The 26956-nt window shown below is 34.3% G+C and overlaps 1 protein-coding gene across 4 annotated transcripts in view; it reads left to right on the top strand.

Moving 5' to 3' along the window:
- The window catches only part of XRN1 (5'-3' exoribonuclease 1), a 167377-nt gene that overhangs the window by 58516 nt on the left and 81905 nt on the right, over positions 1-26956 (top strand). For 3 of the 4 annotated variants that reach the window (XM_081077718.1, XM_081077720.1, XM_081077719.1), the window contains exons 16-25: positions 3273-3442; positions 4404-4524; positions 4621-4719; positions 8225-8328; positions 10879-11010; positions 18296-18458; positions 19229-19342; positions 21503-21601; positions 23494-23609; positions 24108-24254. In XM_081077718.1, coding sequence (XP_080933844.1) covers positions 3273-3442; positions 4404-4524; positions 4621-4719; positions 8225-8328; positions 10879-11010; positions 18296-18458; positions 19229-19342; positions 21503-21601; positions 23494-23609; positions 24108-24254 — 1265 coding nt within the window. The remainder of the gene's footprint in view (positions 1-3272; positions 3443-4403; positions 4525-4620; positions 4720-8224; positions 8329-10878; positions 11011-18295; positions 18459-19228; positions 19343-21502; positions 21602-23493; positions 23610-24107; positions 24255-26956) is intronic. The other variant, XR_013995211.1, reaches the window with a different exon arrangement.

The raw sequence follows: 26956 nt of genomic DNA, 5'->3' as shown, positions 1-26956 counted from the left end.
AGAAAGCTGACAGCTGAGGTTGCCAGCACCTGGGCACATGAGGCCTTCAGCACTCATGGGAGACCACAGCTGCCCATCACCACATCGTTACATCGCTCTACCTCAGTCTGATGCTGTCTGTTCTAACGATGCTCAAGTGTTCAAGGTTATAAGGCTGAGATGCTGTGCACACATTTACGGGCCAAACGTCCTAGAGACTCAAACTTTGAATGTGATATTGGAGAAGAAAATAGGATGTAAGTAAAAACTACTGTCATTAAAAACTCAATTTAGTGTTTATTTCCTGAAAGATTGTTACTAATTTTATGTATAACTTACAATTAATGGTATCTTAGAATCAAGAAATTATGATACACTATTATCTGTTTTACTCCATGATCTTTTCCAGATTTTGCTACGTTCTGCCTCTTTCTACAACTTTTTCTGTAAATGCTTTGAAAGTGGCATAGATGATTATTATAGTAAAAGTCTAGGACACCACTCTGAAAAACAGTTCAACAGTTCCTTATAAAGTTATAGATTTACTATCCAACCCAGTAATCACGCTCCTGCAGTGTAATTTTTAAAATTTATCCTAGAAAAATGAAAAAATGTGTCCACACAAAATCTGCATATGAATGTTCAGAGCCAGTTTGTAATAGCCCCAGACTGGAAAAAATTCAAGTGTCCTTCAGTGAGTAGGAGGACAAGCAAACTAGTACATCCATGTGAGGGAATGCTGCTCAGCAGTAACTATTGATATAAACAACTTGCATGAAAAAAGTTTACTCAGAAGGTATGTATTATGTGATTCCATTATGTAACATTCAAGAAATGACACAACTATTATAATATAAAACACATTAGTTGTTGTTAGGAGTTCGGGCTGGGGATAGGATGTGATTATAAAGGAATAACACAAGAGATTATAAAGGGATAACATGATGGTATAATACTTCTGTATTTTAATTTTAGTGGCGGTTCCGTGACTAAATATACGAGGCCTGACAATTAAGTTCACAAACTTGTTGCAGTGATGTTGCTAACCTTTTTTTGATATCAGAGGGATTATTCATTGTGAATTTGTACCAACTGGATAAACAGTTAACCAAGTTTACTATTTAGAAGTGTTGAAAAGTCTGCATTAAAAAGATGACCTGAACTTTTCGCCAACAATTCATGGCTCTCGCATCACGACAATGCACCAGCTCTCACAGCACTGTCTGTGAGGGAGTTTTTAGCCAGTAAACAAATAACTGTATTGGAACACCCTCCCTACTCACCTGATCTGGCCCCCAATGACTTCTTTCTTTACCAGAAGATAAAAGTAATATTGAAAGGGAGACATTTTGATGACATTCAGGACATCAAGGACATCAATAAATACTACAACAGCTCTGATGGCCATTCCAGAAAAAGAGTTCCAAAATTGCTTTGAAGGGTAAACTAGATGCTGGCATCAGTGCTTAGCTTCCCAAGGGGAGTACTTGAAAGGTGACCATAGTGATATTCAGCAGTGAGGTATTGTGAGGTATGTAGCACTTTGTCTAGGATGAGTTCACGAACTGAATTGACCTCGTATGATAATTCCACAGTACACACACAAAAAAAATCACATGTGAAAACTAGTGAAATATGAATGTAGCTTAGTTAATAGTGTCGTACCAGTGTTGAATCCCTGGTTTTGCTAATGTACTGTGGCCATGTGTAAGATTGAGTAGGCTTGTGTAAGATGTGTAAGCCCATATAAGACTGTGTAAGATGTATGAGATGTGTAAGATGTATAAGACTGTGTAAGATGTGTAAGTACATAAGACTGTGTAAGATGAGTAAGATGTTGTCATTGGGGAAAGCTGGGTGAGAGATTCATGGGAATGCGCTGTATGAATTTTGTAACTTGTGACTCTGTTTTTTACACTGTACACAATGCTGTGATAAAAGTACTGGTGTATTTAGGTATTCTGTTTGTTTATGCATTCTTACATGGTAAAATTTTTATTTTTATAATTAGGTTTCCAAAAGTGGATTGCCTGGTCAATGGGAATATTACAGATTCTTTCTCAAGAAGACTGGTCTAGTTCACACCAGCAATATTTAGCACCCACTTTGGCTTCTCTAGTCCTGGGATTATTGTTCCATTTAATTCTGGCCAATCTGTTGATGATGAGAATGCCATTTCATTATGATTATTCAAAATTTTTTCCCTGATCCCCAATTTGAGTATATTTTTATGTATGTGTGCCCTTTGCATGTTCTATGTTGCATTTTGTATGTTGCCTGTTTATTTCCTTTCCCTCATTTTCTGTTTTTGATTTTTAGCAACTCTTTGTATATTAGGAAAATTCTTTTCCAATGTGGCATTCGTCTCTTGTTTGTGACATCTCTGTCACATAAATTTTCTTTTACTTAAAAATGTCTTTTCCCTTAAGGCTGTTAGGTTTTTTCCTGTCTGTCTTAAATAAGAGTTTATCACTCCAAATTATGGACACTTTCCTAGATTTTCTTCTAATACTTTTATTGTTTTACCACCATGATATTTCTTTTTTTATATAGTATGAAGTTGGGAAGTATATATACCTTCCCCCCACCCAGCTGGATAGCTAGCTATGACAACACCATTATTTAAATACCTGAATATTATGTTTTTGACCCAGATTTGGATTTCTTTTTGAACTCTTTATTTTATCCAGTTCTTCTGGACTGTTGGTGTCTTGTGGTACCAATACTAAAATGTTGTGGTTACAGTAGCTTTATAAAAAAATGATAGGCTCTGCTAAGACAAGTCTCCATTTACTTTTGCAATTTATACCTTCTACCATATGAACACTCACATCATTTGGTCCTTTAAGAATATTTTAAACAATTGCAGTTGTGAATGGAATAATGTTGAAAGTAAGATAATTTGGAAAGATGAATATTTCTATACCATTGTAGAATTTGTAAAGAGATTAATGCTTGGTGAATTATGATACACTATAATAATTATGATAAATTCACATTTAAAATTCATAATTGCTGTTCTTATCCACACTTTAGTGACTACTGCTGGTATAATAGGTTCAGAGGAATTTGCAGTGGCAAGCAGTATTCTAGCAATATTCAAATCCTTTGAAACAATGAATAATAGTATATCAGTTTTTTATGTAATAAAGTGGAAAAGAGTTCCATTAGTTAAGATTTTTGTTTTTCAAGAACACAAATAGTTCTGTATACTAAGGGAAAAGATGTATTCTATATGTTGAAATTACAGAATTTTTATAATTTTAACCCCTCTCTTCAATCTTTACATTTAGAGGCGATTGTTGGAAGCTATGGAGGCATGTAACCATGCCCTTAGAAAAGAAGAAAGGAAAAGAAACCAACACAGTGAGTGCTTAATGTGCTGGTATGATAGAGACACAGAGTTCACCTACCCCTCTCCATGGCCAGAAAAGTTCCCTGCCATAGGACGGTGTTGCACAAGGTAATGTTATTTTGTCATTTTTCAATAACCACAAAGAGTACCCCCCCAATCAATCAATCAATCAATCAATCAATCAATAAATAAATCTTTTGAATATTTATTTGGAGAATTCACAAATAATTTATGACAGTTATAGTCAACTTATAATGAATTACACCCCACTTGCCAAAGACCACAACATCTCTCTTACAATTGTTTCTATAGTTTTCTGCTTTGGTCAGATTCTACCTCTCTCTTTCCATCTTCTGTTAATGTTTTCCTCTTTGATGCACGTCTATACCATCCCTTAAAAAGTTGTGTGCCTTTATTTCCATTGCCAGTGTCTGCTCCCAGCATTATTTGACATGCTATAACTTTGCCTATTATACTCCCCAGCCACCCAACTAGAAAGAAGAAAAAAATGAAAGAGTTCCTCTATTGTCTTGCCTTAAAACCATTTCTTCTTTATCTACCTCATTAAGATGTCTTCCATGTTTTTTCTCTTCTCTCGTCTTCCCTGCAAATAATATATTCAGATGGCAACATCAGATAATGACGTTTCAGATAAAGTGAACATTTCTCGGTTATTATTTTACCTTTTGTAAAGCAAAGTTAAAGATAAAATAAGACATTATATAATGTTTATTTTCCATTCTGGGTTTTGGAACATGGAAGATATGGTGATTTGTAATATACTTTATGCATTCCTTTATTTTTAAAATTAATTACGTATATGTTTGTCTGTTTTAAATAAATGAGGAAAACTTCCATTCATTAACCTACAAGCATGGTTGTGTCTGGAACAATAAAAACAGAGAATCTGGTTGTTTTGTTCTATATTTTCTTTGTCTTTAAGGATGAATTGTCACTGTCTTGTTTAGAAGCAAAGATGACTCTTGCAAATTATTCAAGAGAATGCTGAAAAATTGTGATTGCTTGTAATGTGTGAATTTAAAGTTAAATGTCTTGATTTATTTTTTAGGTATAAAATAATATCATTAGATGCTTGGCGTGTAGACATAAGCAAGAACAAGATAACCAGGGTTGATCAGAAGGCATTATATTTCTGTGGATTTCCTACTCTGAAACACATCAAGCACAAAGTCAGTGGCTATTTAGTTCAGAATTTTTTTACTTTATTGATTGTGAAGTGATTATGAAGAAAAAATTAACGCTAAATTCTCTGAATTCTTTTAAAGTTTTTTTTGAAGAAAAGTGGGGTTCAAGTATTCCAGCAAAGCAGTCGTGGAGAAAACATGATGTTGGAAATCTTAGTGAATACAGAATCAGATGAACTTGTAAGTATTTTCTTTATTATATATTTATTTGGTGCTTCTTATGCATAAAACTGTCCTAGTGCAACTGTCTACCAAAGAGGTATAACATAAGTCTAAAAGTTCACAGTATATAAGGATGAAGTAAAGAAACATTTACACAAATTAAAGGACATATATAATTACGACATAATGAGCAAAAAATTCTCCAGGAATTTTGAAAAGGAAATGAGCTATGTGAGCTAAGTACAGACCTATAGAAGAGAATAAGCTTGAGCTGGATGCCAAAAAAATAGATTGTCACAAAGAGGAGGAAAGGAGGGAAAGATATTCTAGTTGAAAGGAATAACATGAGCTGGCAATTGTGGTCAAAAATAAATGTTACTATCTTATTCTTTTTAACCTTTTTGTATGTCTGAGTTTTTTTTAATACCTTGTTGTTTTTTATTTTTTTAAATAATGTGTTGTATTTCAAAAGGAATAGACAAACCTGATTCAAGCAGAGGACTGGTGTTGGGAAATAGTGGGAGATAAGGTTGAAAAAAACAGAGGCCAGGTTATGGAGGATCTTCCGTACCAGGCTAAGGAATTTGGACTTTTCTTTTCCATGACTTATTCTGAAGCCTGTATTTTCATAAAGACTAATTTGGTAGCTGTAATAGATTAATAAAAGAAAAATGGAAGAAAATAGAAAAACCTGCAAGTCCAGAGGTTGTGGTTATAGAAGCCTTAGATAATAAGGACCTAAACGGGAAGTGGTAATAGAGCTAGATAAACAGATTAAATATAACTGACATTTCCTCAGTTGTTCAAATCTAGGCAATGAAAAGAAGAAGAAAGTATTAAATATGACTTTCAGGTGTCCAGGCTAATTAGCTAGAACATAATTGCTGTTTCCTGAAATAAAGAAATTAAAATGGGAGAGTCCCTGGCTTGAGGGGATTCATGATAAATAATGATGGAATTTTAAGTGTTGCTAGGACTTTCAACTGGTGCTGCCCTGCCAGCCTTTCTCAACAAAAGTTCCACAGAGAGTTGGGTCCTAGTGCCCTATGTCATCTATTTGTATATAATGGATTAACTTACCTTCTGTGCGTTTAAATGGTACTTCTTATGTATCAGCCTTGGGAGGATTGAGAAAGTAGTCAAATTGTTTTTAGTGTTCTGTGCTTTAGATGAAAAATCTCAATTGAGATACACTGCTTATATATAATTTAATATCTGGAGCTAGAGCTGAGAGGGAAATAGGTATATACAAGTCATCAGCAAGGAGGTGATAGCTGAGGTCTTGGGGGCTCATTTCCCTGAAGAAAAAGAACTCTGAGATTCAAGATCTTAGCATTAAGAAGTACCCACAGTTAGAAAGGGTGGGAAAGGAATAGTAAAGTAACATAGTGTTCAGAGAGGTGTGAGAGAATGATTCTCCCAAGTTCACTAGTATCACAGAAGCATGGAGTAGATGCTGCCTACAGTTCAAGAACAAAAACTGAAAGTCTGAGGATTTGTCCTTTAGGCTGCCATCAGTATTGGCCTTTGCCAGTGGGTTGGTGGAGTCTGAAGTCCAATTCCTAAGGATTAGTCTGGGACTATGTGGATGGAAAGTGGAGGTAGCAGGTATTAAGTCACTGGGTAAGAAGCTGATCATTTTAAAGAAGCCTGGTAACAAAACTGTAAGTAGAGAAGAAGCAGCTCATCAAACAAAATCCCTAACGAGGAAGAGAGGTAGGGCTACTGGAGAAAGGAGGTCTTAAAGGCACTACCAAGGAAAGGCAGGTTCATGATAACAAGACCCCATGTGACGTAATGAGGGATTCATCTAGGGCTTAAATTAAAGTATTAATCTGGAAAAAAGGACAACTTTTCCTTTAAAAACTAAAGAAAATATTGGGAGAATGAAATTAGAAATAGATGTATAGATAGAAGGGAAAAGGATAATTATTGAGGCTAGTTCTAATGTTGAAACTTGTTTTATCAGAATAGTCATTGTTTGGTTTTGTATGTTTGCATTAATAAATGTATAAATATAATAAATAAAATAAAAAATTATGCCCCCAAAGTCTAAAAACAATCATCTCTAATTGTTAAAAAAATATTTGCTAATAATAATTAAATATAATAAACAGAAAAAATGTGAGCGAAAATTTGTATTTAAACTTCAATTTCCCCCACAAAGTTGTCTAACTGATAGTAATAAGAATAATGTTTCCTTTTAAAAGTAGGGTTTTACTTAAATATTATTTCGTATGAATATTTCTACAGCATTTTATAGTTTACAAAAGCTTTTGTGTATGTTATTTTATTTTATTCTCAAACATTGTGACATGGATGTTATTCCTTCTTCTCATAAAAGAAAACTGACACTCAGTGGGATTAAAGGATTTGCCTAAGATTCTGTAGCTGGAAAGGTAGAACCCAAACTTGGACCCATGATTCTTGACTTAAAGGCTAGTGTTCCTACATGATTGTAGCAACCACAAAGTGAAAAGAAATCAGATTTCTTAGATTCTGTTTTATACTATCTGACTATTTGATATGAAAAGATGAATAATAGCCCTTTTCTAGTCATTTCTGCTGTTCTTTTTGCTCAATTTACGTAAGAAAAATAAGCAAGATAATCATGAGAATAATGAAATCATAGAATTTTACAACTGGACAGAATTCTGTAAAACAACGAATCCAACTCATTAATTTTACAAATTAAAAAACTAAATGGAGATTGAAAAAGGGACGTTTACTCAGCTAGTTAGCAGTAGAACTAAGAACTTAGGTTTCTTGCTAAACATTATTTCTGCTAATGTTGTCTATTGTGGATGGTAACACATTATAGGTCAGTGCTCTCTCTTCTGTTTGATTTTATGAAACTTATTTTCTTACCAAGTAATTTCATTCAGAATTAAAATCAATTATTAGTAAATCCTTTACTAATAACTGCCAGTGCTGTTGGAAAACAGGATGAGACAAGCCTCCTAGTGTCATGATGTTTATACCGCAAAAAAGCACTGTAAGTTGGTCATATTGCCTCTCTACTAAGAAGAGACCGGCAGAGAGGGAGGTAAACTTGGTTAACTTTCACAGATTTGTACTAAATTAAAGGGTGAAGAAAGGGTAAAGCAACTGAAAAATATTTTTTTTAAAAAAAGGAAAGGAAAATATTAAAACTCAAAAAGAAAAAAAGAAAGAAAATTCTAGAAAATGTACTAGAAAGAAAAAGAGTAGTTAGCAATTAGTGTACAAGTTAGAGAAGAGAAATTAAGACAACACACTAAACTTGGGTGGGTGGAATGATTAAATTGGAGTAAAGTTGAGAAGAACAGCAGAACTAAAAACTGTAGGGAATAAAGTATTATAGAGAATAATTGGCTCTAGTGAGCAAATGATATACCTGTTTTAATTACTAATGTGTCTTTTTTATACATTTTAAACACATAGTTATAAACACAAGCCAGTTTTTAATTATTTAATTTTGCCTCTAAAATTTTCTCTTGGGCCTACTTAAAACATGAATGAACTTGTCTGCTTTTACTTTAAGAGTATAGAACATGTAGCTTCATCAGTGCTTGGAAAGTCTGTCTTTGTTAATTGGCCTCATCTTGAAGAAGCTAGAGTTATTGGTGTATCGGATGGAGAAACCAAGTAAGGTTTGATTTATAATTTTTTAAAATTTATGTTGCTACTTGATGGCTTTTATTGATACCTTTTTAACTTATATAATTATTGTAAAAATATTTACACACGATAGTGAAAATGAAAGTCCTCCAATCATACCAGTTGAAGTTCAATCACTATTGACAGTTTACTGTATATATCCTTTGAGATATTGTAGATGCATATATCATTTTTTTCCCTTTTGCCTTCTTTTCATTTAAATAGCTTGGAAACTCTATATCCTAATTCTTTTGTACCAGTTATCATTATGTTATTTAGCAAGCATATTTCTCTTAATAATCAGAATAAATAGCATATATATATAACCTTACCTTTAGCATGCCTTTCCGAGACTTCGTTTGAATAATAAATTAATTTTTAAAACATCCATTTTAAAAATAATTTTTTAACATTTTATTCAAGTTCATAATCAGTGATTTATCAGTGATTATTTAGATAAGTTATTTGTCATAGTTTGTCTTTATTTCATGTAAACTTGGTCAGATTTCTTGTATTTTTATTTTCATGTGTCTAGAATTTTCTAAAGTAATTTTTTTCAGAGAAAATGAGGGGATGTTATATTTTCTGAGTTATTATACGTCCAAAAGATTTTTGTTTTGTTTTCCTCACACATGTATTTAGAATTTTAGAGGCCCAGTTATTTTTCCTCAGATCTCTGCAAACATATCTTTTAAAAAAATTATATAATATTTTGAAATATTTACTAAGTGACCAACAAATTGATGTTATTTTACTGGAGAATTTGTAAATTATTCTATTAAAAATTATTTTAAAAAGTAAAATTCTTTTTTTATTATGTTGACCAGCAATTTATTATATTGACCAGCACTTAAAGTAACATTCTTTTGCTCACTATTCATATTTCCAGTTTCCAAATGCACATAAGAAAGTCTTTAAGCATTTTTTTTTTCAGGTTACTTTAGATTTTATTTTTTTATTAACTGTATTGGGGTGACATTGGTTAGTAACATTACATAGGTTTCAAGTGTACAATTCTGTAATACGTCATCTATATATCACATTGTGTGCTCACTACCCAGAGTCAGTCCTCCTTCCGTCACCATATATTTTCAAGGGGTCAAATATCAGCAAATGTATCTTACTTGTGTTCTGTCATGTAATTCTCTTGATAAGAAGTCGATGCCAGCATGAAATTTTTTCCTTTTCACGTGGGTATCTGCTTTTCTGTATGAAATCGTGAGGATTCTTTTTTAATCATCAGAATTCAGTCCCTCTATTTTTTTGATGAATTCCATTTTATCAGTTTTTTCTTTCATGAATCATACTTTTGGTCTATGACCTCTTCACCTAGCCCAAGATTTTCTCCTATGTTCTCTTCAAAAAGTTTTATAGTTTTACCTCCTCCTTTTACATTTAAGGCCATGATCTATTGTGAATTAAATTTTGGATGAGTATGAAGTTTAGATGAAGGTTCATATATTTGCCTATGACTATTCAGTTGCTCCAGCACCATTTGTTGAAAAGGTGATCCTTTTTTCCTTAGCTTGCTTTTGCATCTTTGTCAGAAATCGGTTGAGCACATGTGTGTGGGTTTACTTCTGAGCTCTCCACTGTGTTCCTTTGATCTGTGTGTCTCTCTTTATGCCAGCACCACACTGTCTTGTTACTGTAGCGATGTGATAAGTCTGAAGGTTAGGCAGTGATTCCTTCCACCTTACTTTTATTTTTCAAAATTACTTTAGGTATTTTTGGTTCTTTGCCATTGTATATAAATGTTAGGATAAATAGTTCTGTATCTTCAAAAATCATGGACAGATTTTGATAGGAATTGTATTAAACCTGTAGAGTAATTTGCGGAGATTTGACATCTGTACTGTGCTGAATCTTATGTTTCAAACGGGTCTATTCATCATTGTTTTGTGTTTTTAGCATAGAGATCCTGTACATGTTTTGTTAGGTTTATACTTAAATATTTAAATTATTTTGGAGCAACTACAGATGGTATAATGTTTTAAATTTCAGTTTCCCCAGCTAGTATATAGAAATACAGTAAATTTCTGTGTGTAGATTTTATATCCTAGGTCCTGGTTGAACTTATTTCCCTGCCTTTTTTCTTGAAGAGTCCAAACCAGTTATTTTGTAGAATTCTGGATTTACCTGGTGTCATTTAAGCTCCTGTCAGTTTCCTCTTAGTATCATTTAAGTTGGTCCTCCATCCCACATATTTCCTGTAAACTGGGGTTAGGTATAGTGACTTGTAGAATCAAGTTAAACTTTTTTAGCAAAATACTTTATTGAATTTGAGAGTATTTTTTAATCTTTATAGTTATTGTTATGTATTTTGTTATGTGTTTAATTTCTTACGAGAAATTTGTTTTTTAAATTTTGATTGAAATATTTTATAAGATTTCGTTTTTAAATTTATATTAGTTTTTAAAAAGGAGGCTTTTTTTTTTTTTTTGCTATTATACCATGTAGAAACCTTTTCACTCTGAAGACTTACACTGCTAGAACTCTATATTAAACCACAAATTTGGGGGTAATATAATTTTTAAGGTTTTACTTGGAAGAACCTCCAGGAACACAGAAGCTTTATCTGGGAAGAACGGTTCCGCCAACTAAAGTGGTTCGTCTTGGAGACAAAGAACAATCTAACTGGACAAAAGAAGTACAAGGAATTTCAGAATAGTGAGTGTCATACAAAGTATTTAATATTATAGAACTGAAATGTGATTTAATGTACTTGTCCTCTCTTTTAACTTATTTTCCTCTTAATATAGTAATTTCTCTGAATACTGACTATATCTTCATTTTATGTTCTAAAGAAAGAAATGAGTTCTAGTTTAAAATAATATTCTGGTTAGCAGCAGTTACAGCCTTTCCCAATTCATCGCTAAACTATTAATACTTAATGATATACCAAAAAAAAAAGAAAGAGAAGAAACAACACGATCACTTAATACTGGGAGTAACAGTTAATAAGTTGTATCCTGAATTTGAGAGTTATTTTTACTAACCATAAAGCCATTGAATTTCTTGGCCACATGTAAGTAATGAAAATAGGAAGGAAGACTGTCCTCTGTTCTTCCCCCTTCTCTTTCCCTCTGTATATCCAAGCCCAAATGCCCCTGAATTAAGAAATGCAAGGTCTATCAACCAAATATAGAAGCTGACCCTCCTTGGAATACTGATTTTCAGGGTCACCAGAGTGCTTTGAGTCCCATGATCCCACCCTAACAGCACCTCTCTTTCTTCATCCAAACACTAGATTTCCTAAACTAAAACAGAATAATAGAGGTTGGCAGTGGCACATGATATGGTGTTATAAATGTATATCCATCAAACTTCCTGTTTAAACTGTAATAGCATCCATTGAGAAATGGGGAATTCAAGGAGACACCTCTTCTACAATTTTGAAGCTAATACCAGGCTATAATATCCTTACTCAAACATGAGTAAACAAGGAAAATCTAAAAAGACCATAAAAAACCATCTGCCATCACAGAAGGAGATGAATATACCTCTCAGTAGGTAAAGGCTACCATATTTTCCTCCCAACAGTGTACATCAGATGCCCCGTTATAGCTCAGATCATTCTGAACTTTCTTCTAAGCACGTTATTAAAACCATCATAATAAATTTATGTGTTTGATTACGTTAATAACTCTTTTCTTAGATAGTGAGCACATCCTTGAGGATAGGGAGCACATCTGTTTTTGTTACCACTCTCTTGTCATTTTTGTCTGGTGCCTCGGCACTGAGCAAATATTTGTTTGAATGAAATAGAAATTGTTTTAGTTAAGACTCTTAATTGAAAAAAAAACACGTTTGAAATACTATGAGTTTAGTCATTTGTACATATATTAAACAATTACTGATACCTGTTAGGTACAGTAGTTGGCACTTAGATACCATAATGAATAAAAACCCACAGTCCCTCCACTCATGAAACTTACAGCTGGTCGATGGGAGATGGACATTGATGTCTTGTGTGATCTTTTTTGGTCAAACTGCAACTACGATAATTGTTCTAAAGGAGTAGTGCTCTGAGATCATATAATAGAGAAGTTTAACCTAGCTGCAGAGGAATTTGCTTTAGTCAGAGAAAACTTGCCTGAGGAAATTTGACTAAGCTGGTACCTGAATGTGGAATAAAAGTTAGGCAAAGAGTAAAAAAGAGGCATGTTTCAGGATGAGGGGAAAGGAAGGTAGTTACGTGCAAAGTCCCTGGGGCACGAGTAAAATCAGTATATATGGTATTGATGCGTGGCCACTGTGGGTGGAGTGTTGGAATCAAGAAGAAACCCTATCGAGGAAGATGAGGCAACCAAGGAAAAAGAAAGAGGCAAGCTGAGAGGTAAAAGGAAAGCCCGGAGACTTACAGGTTACGTCATGTAAATAAAAAAAAAAGTATTTTGGGAATAAGGGAGTTAGTCATATAAAGTGTTATGAACCGGTTAAGTAAGAGCCATTTGAATTGAGCAAAGGGCCTGAAAGCCACCACAGTGTGGGCAGAACAGAAATGGAAACACAGTAGGAACAGACTTCTTGAGAAGCTTAGCTGTGAAGGAGGCTGAAAGCTCTTGATCCCATGTCCTGCATGTTCTTTCCCATCTGAATGCGCTTGGTCTGTGATGGCAGCAAAGTGCAGAGAGGATGGTCAAGGCAGCACCCTGCTGGAGCTGATAGCAATGTTTGCTTTTCTTACAGAAAATGGTTTCTGGCTCCTGCTGTTCAGGGTCCCTTGTTTAATCTTGTCAACCAAGAAGAGTAGACTCATGAGCACTCAGGTTTATTTATTCTATTCACCATTCTCTTTACCACCATATTCCTCCCTCATGCCATCTCACATTTTGTTCCCTCCTTCTCCTCCTCCCAAGCTCTTCTGAAATCTGTCTTCCAAGGTGAAATTCACAGGACCTCTGCTGCTCTGCCCCCGAAGGTTTACTCACCTGTCTGAGATTTTGCGCATTGTCAGTAGGATGAGGTGACAACCCCATGGCTCTAATGAGTAGGAGTAATGCTTGTGCAGACCATTCTCAGGGCTAAGACTTCTACAGCAAGAATATGGAATCGATTACTTACTTCATATCCCTGTATCTTATTAACCGGACATGTTCTAAATTCAGTATATGGTTTTGCTGTGAACATAACACATGAAATACGAGTATATGAGTACCAAAATCTCTTACCGTGCACATATGATATGCCTGATACATTTCTGTATCCCTGTGTAACACATTTCCTTTATGATGAAAACTCCCATTAAGAGATAGATGAATAAGGACGTAGAATTGAGTGGAGTTGATTTTTGGTGTATTCAGGGAGATTTAATCGTGTGTAAAAACAAATAAGAAAAGGTGCAATATTCAACAGAGAGAGAACAATACATTTTTAGATGGAACGAGATGGATTCTTAAAGAAGATTAAAGATGGCTCCCCTATTTTAACAGGATGGGTTGCAGCCCATGTTTGGCATGGGGAAGATGAGGAGTTCTCATCCAATGCCTTCTGTTTTCTTTCTAAAGTAGTTGTTGAGTTCAGCTATTGAGGATGGTGTGGGGGAAAGAGAAGTTGGTCTTAAATTTGAGTAGAGTGGAGGAGCTTTGAAAATAGTCCTTGGGGAAAATGGAAGAGTATTAATTTATCAGAAAAACATGATAGAATTATAGGCCGTATTGAAGACCCTTTTTCAAGTTGGGGGTCATGAATTTATAATGTAACAAGTGCTCTTTTTTTGACAGAGCTTAGCTGATCACTCACAGGCCTAGAAAAAAGCAAATAGTTAGACTTAACCAGCACTGGATTTTGCCAGATGGGTACAATGAAAAAAACAAAGAGGCAAAGAAGTTTAGGAATGTTATTGAAATGATGAACAATGGAATCTAAGTGAGATGGAAAGAGAAGTAATGAATGTAGAGGGTTAAGAGTTTGGGAGAATGTAGAAAGATCAGTGGACTGGAAATCCCAAATTAAGTTGAGTAAGTGTCATAAACAAAGTGATTGGACAAGCAAGTTGGATGGAGAAGTTTTTAGACAATAAGATGTTTGAGTTAGTGATGTTAGAAGTGAAACCATTATGGGTGGTGTTCTAGCTGAGGGAATAGGTGACTGAAGTGGAATGGAGAAAAAGGGTATTAGAGATTGGGAGGTTGTGCCTCTGACGTCATCGAAGAGCGTAGTTTACTATTAGTGGTTTGGATATCACACTGGGAGGTAAGGAGAACACCAACACCATCTCAGCCCCAAAGTACACAGTATGAAAACCAAAATGCTAGGTCTCCACAGGTAAGTGGTGGGACCTTCATTAAAGAAGGTGGACTTCGAGGGCACAGTAGGGTGAAAAGATTAGCAATTGAAGAACAGAAAACAGGAAGAAGGGAGCAAGGAAATACTTTATCAGATGTTATAGAAAAGATGACACACTTAAAGGATAATTTGGAGGAGAGTGCCAAACCTTGTATCTCAAACAAGAAAATGAAAAATAGGCTTATCAAAGGATTGGTGATAAACACTGAAACTATTAAAATATAGAATTAATTTTCAAATACTAATTCTCATTTTAGATATGATAAAGTTACAAGATTGTTTATAATTTAGAAATTCAGAGAAGTATGAGATGTTTTTAAAAATTTAATTCAAAAGTAATCATTGATAGAAATTGTAAAGGAATATTTCTAACTTACAAGTGAGTGGCAAGAAAAAATGAAATGAAAGAAAGAGGATAGAAGATAGAAAAGCTAAATAAAACATAGGAAGGAAGCCTTAAAAGATAAATAAGATGACAGAAACATGACCAAACTAAGAATTGTGTCATTAAATCTAAGTGGCTATAGCTCCTTAATTAAAATTATAGATTACTTAGTTTATATCACTAGCATCATTATCCAGCTGTAGACCAGCTACAAGAAGTACACCAAAAACCAAGGTTAGTGAGGTCTAAAGTACAGTAATCTCTCATCCTTTGTAGTTTTCAGAAAGTACAGTTTTATGTTTACATTCCAACCATTAAAAAAATACATGTTTGGTTCTGCTCATTCATTTTCACTAGTGATAGTATTACACTGTATGAATACAGCACAATGTATTCTATTGTAGATGGACATTTGCGTTGTCCCTCATTTGGGGTTTTTGGTGAATATATCCATTTCTGTTAGGTACACATCTAAGAATGGAATTACTGCTTCATAGTATATGCTTAAACTCAGCTTGAGTAGATACCACCAAAAAGATTTTAAAGTGATCACATCAGTTAACATTCTAACAGCAGTTTATAAGAATTATTGTTCTCCCTACTCTTACCAATACATATTATTATTGTCTCTTCCGTTTTAGCCATTCTGATATAGTGGTATCTCATTTTGGTTTAATTTGCATTTTCCTCCTGACTAATGAAGTTGAACATCCTTTCGTGTTTGTTGGACATTTGAATATGCTCTTTTGTGAAATGCCTGTTCAGTTGTTTTGCCCTTTTTGGTTGAGTTGATTGTCTTTTTCTTATCTGTAACTTTTCTTAGTGATTTGTGGTGTCATTCTCAATTTCAGGAAAAATCCTTGAATGATTCACCATTGAATATCATGATTGATGTTTTGTTTTGTTTTTGTTTTTGTTTTCTGGTGTTCTTTATTAGATTAAGGAATTTTCCTTCCATTCCTAGTTGGTTAAAAATTTTAAATCATTAATTGGTGCTAGTTTTATAAATTTGTTTTTCTGCATCTGTGAAAATGGTCGTATGATTTTCTTCCATTTTTTTCTGTTAATCTAGTGAATTACATTGATTGAATTTCAAATATTGATCAACCCCTGAATTCCTGGAATAAATCCCATTTGACTGTGATGTATTATCCGTTTTAGATATAGTTGGATTCAATTTATTAAATTTTATTTAGGATTTTTGCATTTATTTTCATGAGAGATATTAGCCTGTAATTTCCCTTTTTTGGAATGTCCTTGTCAGCTATTGATATCAAGATTACTGACTTAATAACTTTTGAGTGAAAGTAGTAGAATCAAATCCCATTGAATTTTTAGAAAATGTTACCAGAATGCTGCATTTCAAAAATTTGTGGGAAAACCTGTTTCTGGCTCAGATAACATGGCTTATTTCAGACCAACCCTATTATCAAGAACAATATCATATAAGTATAAGCTGTATGAAAAAAAATATATATGATATTATTTGATACATACAATATATAACTATAACACACACATATAAACACATATACACAAATTAAAATTACGATTGTTACTATGTGCTCAGTATATAGTCTGAATAATAATATGGGCGTACTATAAATTGAATCAGTGAGCTAAAAGATCAAGCTGAAGGATTCCTTCAGCACATAAAAGCACAGTGAGATGAAAAGAATACAGCCAGAATTTCTAATATCTATCTGATAAGAGTTCTAGGAAGAAAAAATGGAAAGGAGATAAGAAACTAGCCCTCAGATGAATAATGATTGTATCTTTATCTCAGGGATCAACAAACTTTTTCTGTAAAGGCCAGACAGTAAACATGTTAGGCATTGCAGACCTTACAGTGTTTGTCACAACTACTCAACTCAACTCCTTTGTTGTTACACAGAAGTACCCGTAGATAGTAAATAAATGAATGACTGTGTCCCAGTAAAATTTTATCTAAAAGAACAGGAGGCTGTCTGGATTTGGCCTAGGGACACAGTTTGCTGACCCCAACTTTAGATTGAAAGGACCCACTGATTGCCCTTTCAGTCTTTTTCTGTCTCTGTGGATTTACCTATCCTGGATGTTTCATGTAATATGTGACCTTTAGTGTCTGGCTTCTTTCACTTAGCATGTTTCTGAAGTTCATATACACTGTAGTGTGTATCAGTACTTATTTCTTTTTCTGTTGTTGTTTCATGTGCACAGAACAAAGTAATACTTAGACGTTTATCATTTATATCCCTCACACTGTGTCAACCCCGCTCCCCTCATCCACTATCCCTCTGACATCGCACAGAGCCATTACATTTCCATTGTCTCTATTCCTAATGCTGTACTCCGCTTCCTGTAAGTGTATACATATATATATATATATATATGTAAAATTATAGTTGGCATTCATTATTGTTCAGCTTCAGGTGTACAGTGCAGTGATCAGGCATCTACAGCATCCCTGAGGTGGTCTCCCTAATGAGACAAGTGTCCATCGGATACCTTGCAAAATCTTTACAACATTATTGATTACATTCCCCAAATTAACTTTCATAACCCTGTGGCCATCTTGTGGTTACTGACTGTTTTCTAATCCCCTCACCTTCCCCCCCCCCCCCCCCGCCCATCTAGCAACCCTCAGTTTTTCCTCTATGTCTCTGAGACTGTTTCTGATTAGTTCATTCACGTATTCTCTTCTTATTTCTTTTTATGGCTGAATATTCCATTGTATGGATAGACCATCTTTTGTTTATCCATTCGTCTGTTGGTGGACATTTGGATTGTTTCCACTTTTTTGCTATCTGAGTAGTGCTTCTATGACTGTTCATCTATAAATATTTGAGTACCTATTTCTAGTTCTTTGGGTACGTACCTAAAAAGGGAATTTCCGGACTATGTGGCAATTCTGTGTTTAACTTTTTGAGGAACTGTCAAACTGTTGCCACAATGACCGTACCATTATATGTTACCACCAGCAACGTACAAACTTTCCAGTTTCTCCACATCCTTTCCGACATTGTTATTTTTCCTTTTTTGTTATAGCCTTCCTGCTGAGTAAGAAACGAGTTTCTTACAGCTCTATGAGTTCTTGTTTAATCTCACGGACATTGGGAGAGGTATCCACAGAGTAAGAAAACCAATGCAAAAAGTCTTAAGTTAGATACTCAGAACTGTTAGCATGTTTACTTAAGGGTTATTTAAGCATTTGATTATGAGTTGGTAGTTTAGAGGGTGATAGTCATCCTAGAATATATCCACACTCATACGTATCTACATTTTTTTAAATTCTTTTAGCTACCTGAGAAGAAAAGGAATAATACTAAATGAAACATCTGTTATTGTATATGCTCAGTTACTCACAGGTCGTAAATATCAAATAAATCAAAACGGTGAAGTTCGTCTAGAGAAACAGTGGTCAAAACAAGTTCTTCCTTTTGTTTATCAAACTATTGTCAAGGTAAGTATCAGGTCTCCATTCTATCTTAATGAACACTTTTTAAAACTGTAAAGAAAAGACTATATATCATGTTAATATTTATTTATAAAGAGAAGACTAATTCAGCAATGTATAATGGAGATTATTATGTAATATATTTTGCAACACACTGTAGTCTTTAAAAGTAATATTACATGCTTAGACACTTATTCTGTGGTTACGAACTTGTCATTTTAATTTATTTTTTTCACCTAGTCTCTAAAAGAAAAATCCCACTATTAACTTACACCCTTGCGTTTTTAGATTTTATTGTCGAAAAATCTTTGCGTTAAATAAATTAGTGAATACAAAATGCTGTTGTGTTTTTAATCTTAGATGTGGTATGAGGACAAAATTTTTAAAGCATGCAGTGATCCTGTAACTTGGGGAAAACATTATAGTGCAGTGATTAAGAGCACAGATGCCTAAGTTGACTTCTTAGCTCTCTGACGTTGGGCAAGATTCTCCCCAATTCTGTGCCTTAGTTTCCTCATCTGGAAAGTGGGGCTAATAATGGTTTCTGCCACAGAGATTTGTCTTCAGGATTAAATGAACTCATAAATGTGTGAAGTACCTAGAAGAGTATCTGCCATATAAAAAGTCAATAAATTTTAGCTTGTAGTACTGTTATGTAGAAAATCTTTACATGTGACATTTGCAGACAGCATTCATAATTCCATAGGAAAAAACCTGATTGCAGTCTATAGAAGTTTTGACTATGATGATTGACTTTTATATTTCATTCTATATAGGACATTCGAGCTTTTGACTCCCGTTTCTCCAATATCAAAACATTGGATGACTTGTTTCCTCCTAGAAGTCTGGTCTTTATGCTGGGAACCCCCTATTATGGCTGTACTGGAGAAGTTAGTTCCTGTTACTGTTTCTAATTAAATTTCTATTTGGTTTGAAGTTATAATAATATAATTCTTTAACTCCTCTTCATATAGATGCAAAATAAAATGTAATACTAAAAGGGAAAAATAAGAAAGAATCCACTCATCTAACTAATGAATGTAGTATTTGGCTATATATCTTTAGTCTTGAGCAGGTTGGGGTCAGGAGGTGAGGGAAAAATAATTGAAATCCTGATTTGTTTTTTAGTAGTTTGTTTATTGTGGTGTGTGGATGAAGCAATTTTATAATTATTTTAAATGTATTATTGGGTTGATTAATTTGTAAATGTGTTGATGTTTTGGGGAACTCCAGTTCTTACATAGAAAAAGGTACATTGAAATATGGAATGGGAGAATGCAAGAAAGAACCTGTGGGTTCACATTAGAATTTGCAGGTATTAATGTGAACTCGTGATTTCTAAAATACCCATGTATGTGTATATATGTATGTATGGGGTGTGTATGTGTATATATATACGCACACACACATACATATATGCACAAACACATACACACCTGCACACACACACACACGAATGCATATATGTCGATACATACACGTATTTTTTAGCTGTATTTGTGAAAAGGATAAGAAGCAAAGATGCCCTGCTGGCAATGAACACATGTAGTGCTCAGATCTTGACCTCTAGTAGCATACCCCACTAAAGAGAACAGGGCTTCTCAGAGAAATGGCTTATTACAGGGCTGGGGCAGGGTAGGTACCAGATGAGCATGCAACCTCTTGTTATGCCAGAAAGTAAGGAAGTACTCAAAAGAATGATGGGAGCATTTTCCACAAACATAGGGACTGGGATGAAGGGGCTCCCACTGGTCAAATCTGGGACAATTTGAGTATGAAAATAAGTACAGTAATGAATTATAAACCATTGGGGGGGTGAGATAGGAATTTATGATTCTATAGTGATAATAAATAGACAAATAGGACAGGGGTGGGCTCTTACGGTATTTATGCCAAGGGTAAATGTGCAGAGCGCTGCAGGTGGAAAACCATCATTGTACAACTGTTATGATCAAGGATTGAATCAGGCTACAATCATCAGTGGAAACAAATCGAGGGGGAATTTTGGATTAGGAGCAGGATATTTTCATGGTCTTAGAAAATGTTTCCCACAAACTGTTTATTAGTTATAAGGGAAACAAATAACGGTAATTGTACAGTGAAGAAATTGAGCAGCATTTTGATGGTATGATCAAAATTAGTATTACAGTGAAGGACAAATGAACACCACACACCTACAGATGTGATGCCCTAAGAAGCACACATCACCTACGCGCTATTCTGGCTCAGAATATATAACCTTAACCTAATCACAAGCAAGCATCAGATAAATCCAAAATGAATAACTCTGTTTTTTAAGGCAGGGTGGAGAGGGAAGAATGAACTGTATTCTTAAAAATGTCAATGTTATGAAAGACAAAGAAAAGCTCTGGATAGACTCTAGGTGAAAGGAGGCTAAGGAGACATGACAACTAAATGCAGTGTCTGATCACAGCCTAGATCCCTTAGTAAAGGGACAGAAGAGTTGGCTATAATGGCACTTTTTAGGTCAACTGACAATATGGATAGTAGTTTAGATGTAAGTATTTTATCAATGTAAATTTCGTACTTTACTGTGGTTATATACTAAAATATCCTTCTTCTTAGGAAATACGCATTGAAATATTTAGGGGTAAGGGACATGATATATGTAATATACCCTCACAGAAAAATTATGTATATGTAAATACACATACAGAGCCCAAATGTTAAAGCAATGGAGTGAAATGTTAACAACATTTTTACGTGCAATTCTGGGTAAATGTTTTTCAAGTGTTCCTTGGCTTGTTTTTAGTTTTAAAACTTTTTTGGTAATTTAAAATTATTTGCAAATAATGGAAAGTTATTATTTTTTTTTAAAAGGCTGGTTAATAGCTATTAAAGCAAGGTACATTATCTCCAATTTATAATATAATCACATTAACTCACAAATTCCCAGAGAATTTCCACAATCCAACATTGTCTTACTGTATTTCAGAAATAATAAACACTATTCAAATAATTACAAAAATAAGTAAATAAATGTAGTGAAAGAGACTAACACATACTGTGATTTCTTTTTTCCCTCTAAGGTTCAGGATTCAGGGGACGTGATTGCAGAAGGTAGGATCCGTGTGGTTTTCAGCATTCCGTGTGAGCCTAATCTCGACGTTTTAATACAGAACCAACATGTGAGTACTACAGCCCGTAGTGTTTAACTTAGAATTGATGAATTAAGAATATTGGAAGGATATTTTTGCCACCTCCTTTGAATTTATTGCAAATACTTTATTTAATACTGATTACATTCACTCACAGTTGCATCAAATATTATTTAAAAATAAGTGGGGAATCTGCTCAAAACTTCATGCATATCTTTGGAGGGGAGAAATCACTGAAATCCCTTTATCAATAATGGCATTATGGGTTATTATGTACAAGCTTACAAGTGGCAGTTGATTAGCATACCCTCTGGGAATAGACTTAGATTTTTTTAACCTTTCATAATTAATCAAAGCCTGAATTTTTAGTTACAAGTGACAGATGACCTTCCTGCACAGGTTATATGTCTCTACCCAGCTAAAGATGAACAATCTCTAGGGAAAATAGGGAAACTGCATTTAAGGTCACAGCATTCTTTTTCGGGATGTTTTTCTCCAAGGATGTTCACTGGCCACCTTTTATTTTTCCCTGTTAAAATAGGGAGACGATCCTGATATCTGTTATTTGTTCTTATTGATGGATTGGATAATTAACTTGACTAAAATTAATTCACAAGCACCCAGCAATTGCTACTTAACACTTTTATTTTCTCTAATGATAAAATCAAAAGGTTTATATCCTGTGAAATGAATTTAAGGCGTCAGGCGTCAGCATACTCATGAGGAAACTTTCTGGAAGGCAGACCAGTCCCTAGAATCTAACCATCAGGTTTCTTTTGGAGGAAGAATTCAGAAAGCAGTTGGGAAACCAGGAGAGGGGCCCATTTGATAAAGAGGTTGGAGCTCTGTTCTGGGAGTCAGTGGAGGTAGAAGCACTTGGATTTTTTCTAAATCCCTGGCTTTTTCTAGATCTGAAAGAGCCTGTGTTCTAGTGGACAGTGTTGCTGGGAGTGCCTTCTCTGGGGTACTTATTTTCTCTTTACATACCTTCTTTAACTTTTTCTCAAGCCTTCTTTCTTTATCTCAACATTCTCAGCTGTTTATTTTACATTTTCTAGGGTATTTGTGTGATTTTAATTAACTTTTAATTATACGACAACCCAAGATTTCTCAAAAGGAGTACTCTATAATTTACATAAATATAGTATATTTATATATTCATTCATATGAAATAGTATATGAAATCCATATAAAATAAGTATGTGTTATTATTAGGTACATTATGTTAGAAGTATCTTGTAGCTTACCCTGGTTGGTACTGAATTTGTGAGTAATTTGCTTCCTGGTTAAAAATTGTATTTTTAAATTAAAAAAAAAATTGACAGTCTTCATAGTTTCTTCCCTTAAGTATGCAAATTAAGGTTACATTTCATTGACTGTATTAATTACAAGATTATATGTAGTTGTTACTTTCATGTGATAGTAAATATTAGGGGAAATGAGTATTACTTATATCATATATGAAGGATACTTTTAATTTTCCTCAATAGCAACTATTTTGATGATATACTCATGTTTTAATTCAATGTAATAATTATCAAGGCCTCCTTCTGTCCCAGGTACTTTACCCTACTTAAGAGTATGAAAATTAATTTAAAAAAATATAGTTGTTGCCTGCAGAGTTTGCCATTTAGTACTTACAATACAGTTTGTTTCTTAAGACAGTTTCACAAACTGTGTATTTCCTCCTCCCTTCACTCTTCCTTGGGAATTCTGTCTTTTAAGGAGGGAGAGGAACAGAAAAATTCTGCCTACAGAGCCTTTAAAAAAAAAGTAAGAATGGATTACTTACTTTTGAGAATTCTTATATTGCCACAATCCAATGGTTAATCATGTTGGTTATCTCCAGATTTTACAGGTAAAGAAATAACATTTAATGCTTCATATTTCCATAATTGACCTTTTTGTTTTTATATTTAAAGAAATATTCTATAAAGTACAACCCAGGATATGTGTTGGCCAGTCGCCTTGGAGTGAGTGGATACCTTGTTTCAAGGTTTACAGGAAGTATTTTTATTGGAAGAGGATCTAGGAGAAAGTAAGTTTATGTTAAAGAAATTTACTTAAAGTGTCAGAAAAAATTAAGTGATAAAGATAAAATGGTCAATATTTCAGTATTTATTTGCTCTTATTAATTGCTCTGACTTTTCCTTAAGTATTATGCATAAATTCCTCTCATGGTGATCTGTCATCTAAGTGGTATACGTTTCAGGTGGTTGAAAAGACAGTTCTTATTTTTAGCAGCTAACAAATTGAACCTTGAAAAAAGGTATCAAGGTGTGTGTGAATCTCAATAATATATTTCTCTGCATTTTCTTATTTCATTCTTCTGTCTCATTACATAACATTAACTCCGTTAAGCTTCATTATCTTGGGTTTTGACGCCTTTCCTCTAGTTTTTCAATTACGACTACTTTGGAAATAACCATGATAACTAAAATAGAACAATCAAAACTAAGCTTTCCTAAGAATTGAAAGCAAACCTTCTTATTCTTTGAACAAAATTTTAAAACTTTTGTGTGTGGTTTGAATTCAGCCCTCATGGAGACCATAAAGCAAATGTGGGTTTGAATCTCAAATTCAACAAAAAAAACGAGGAAGTACCTGGATACACTAAGAAGGTTGGAAGTGAGTGGATGTACTCATCTGCTGCGGAACAGCTTCTTGCAGAGTACCTAGAGAGGTGAGTGCCAAATAAGATCTTGCTGGGCGTCCCAAAACTTAGGAATATAACATTAATTCTGCCTTGCTGATCTCTGTGTTAGAGAAAAACAATGTTTCCTTTAGTAAAACGTGACCTGTGTTACATACAAACTTAATTTTATGTCATGGAGCCTCATAGCCATTAGCTCAAATAGAGTGGAAAAATACTGTCCTTATATTATTTAAAATGAAAAAGGATGATGAGAATAGGCCTCGTTTCAGTTAAAATTCTCCTAGGCTTGCTATCATAAATTATTCACTACTCTACATGTCTGTGTCAGCAGTAAGAGGATTGGTTTAGGTAAACAAAACAACTGTTGGCACGATGGGTTTTCCTGAGTCTTAAAATTCCAGCCAGATGGTAGATTACTATCCTAGAATTGAATTTTATTGCTGAAATGGTCTAAGTAATCACAAATCTCAACTCCTCATTATGAAAATAAGAAAACTGAGTCTTATTTACTCGGTTACCAAGATTTACTCGGTGTAACTGATTTACTCGGTGACCAAGATTTACAGGAAAGATCTTTACTTCTGATTCAGTTGTATGTTCTTTCCATTGTTCCACTGATTTCTAACCTTCTCATATTTGAGTATCCCTGTATTAGTTTATTAGGGCTGCCGTAACAGAGTACCACAAACTGCGGGCTTAAAAGACAGAAATTTGTTATCTCACAGTTCTGGAAACCAGAAGTCCAAAATCAAGGTGTTGGCAGGGCCCCGCTGCCAGTAAAGTTGCTAGGGAAGGAACTGTTACAGCTCTCGTTTGGTCCCCGCTTCATAGAGCCTCCTGCATTCATTCCTTTACTTGTAGATACACCACCCCAGTCCTCCATCTTCCCCTGGTGTGTGTCTTCACAGCATCTTTCCTCTGTGTGTCTGCCTCCAGGTCCAAGTTTCCCCTTTTTACAAGGACTCCAGTCATACTGGATTAGGGCTCACCCTGATGACCTCATTTTAATTTGATTACTTCTATAAAAACCCCTGTTTCTAAATAAAGTCACCTTCTGAGGTATTAGGAGTTAAGACTTCAATGTGTTTTTGGGAGAGGAACACAATTCAGTCCCATACTACTGTCTGAAAACTTAGATTATTTTTTCCATTCACTTCCGTATTTCTTTAAAATGCCATATTTAGACTCCTTTTCAACTTGACGTGTGTATTGATTTCCTACCATGAAAGATGAAGTTTTAGCTCCCTTCTATTACCCCCACTCCCTATTCCTTCACCTCCCTATACACATGTTTCCCCCTCACTGTAGTTTTATCACAATATGTAATTTTTAATTAAATATGTGTTTAAGGTTTACTTGATTAAGATAATGTAAATGGTCACAGGTGGACCTTGTAGGGTATTGTAATTCCATTTCCTTTCTTGTACACATTTTTGTTTTCCCTCTCTTGTTTATTCATTTTTCCACATAACTAACTCAGCTGTAAACTCTGCCATAGGTGGAAAACTTAATGTGGTCAAACAGATCAGGTGATCTCAGTTCCGTTTTCTTCTTGTAGACGTCCCGTGAAACTTCCTGTTTTCCTGCTTCAGTGTGAACTAATTGCTCTTTAGGGCTGTTGAACAACTCTCATTCTAGAGTTTTCCTTTATTACCATCCCAGGAATTCCCTTCACTATTCTCCTATGTGGGATCCCTTTACTTCCTGGCTTACATATGCCTTACTCTCTCTGTTTATGTCCCTATCTTGATGGAGTATTTAAACTCCAGTAGCTTCCTGAGAAAGTTTGCACGTCTGAAATATTCTTCCCTAATATTTGATTGATAGCTTGTATGGGTGTAGATTGGAGATTATTTTCCTTGCTCTAGTGTCTTGTTTCCTTTCCTGGTGAGAAGTTCTGTGCCATTCTGATTCTGAATTTTGAATGTGATTTACTTTCATTTTTTGAAGTGTTTCCAGAATTTTCCCTTTACCGTTGCTGTTTAATAATGTGTGCCTTTGTATGGGTCTTTTTCCTTCTGCTGTTCAGCCCTTTCAGACTTGAAACTGATACCCTTTCATTCTGAGAAACTTTCTTGTGTTCTTTCTTTGATAACTTCCTCCTCACCATTGTTTCTGTTTTCTTTTTCTGGGATTCTAGATGTTCGATGTTAGACCTTCTGGTTTTATCCTCTTAATTGTCTTACCTCTTCTCATCCACTTTCTATATTGTTATTCTTCTGTTCTCTGTGGGAGATTTCTTCAACTTCATCTTACCGTGTTTCGCCCAAAATAAGACATAGCCGGACCATCACCTCGAATGCTTCTTTCGGAGCAAAAATTAATATACGACCCGGTCTTATTTTACTGTAAGACCTGGTTTTAACTGGGTCTCATATCAATTTTTGCCCCAAAAGACACATGATAACTGATTGTCCAGCTAGGTCTTATTTTCAGGGAAACACGGTACATGACTTTTAAATTTCTATTTAATTTAATCATTATAATTTAAAAGTGTGTCTTTATTTTCTGGAATTCCTTATTTATAGCATCGTATTCTTTTAATGAGTGGAGTATCTTTTTATTTTTCTGAAGATAGTAATTCTAGATTTTTTTCTTTCTCTATATTTTCTGTTTTCTCCAAATTGCTCTTTTTTTATCTGTTTGATTTGCTCTCCCTTTTCATGTTAAATATTTTGTTTTTACCTATTTGGTGGTTCTTTTGTGTCCAATCATATTTAAGAGAGAGG

This window comes from Rhinolophus hipposideros (genome assembly GCF_964194185.1).
Source record: "Rhinolophus hipposideros genome assembly, chromosome: 2".
NCBI classification, from domain to species: Eukaryota; Metazoa; Chordata; class Mammalia; order Chiroptera; family Rhinolophidae; genus Rhinolophus; species Rhinolophus hipposideros.
This window is presented reverse-complemented; position numbering and strand designations above follow the sequence as displayed.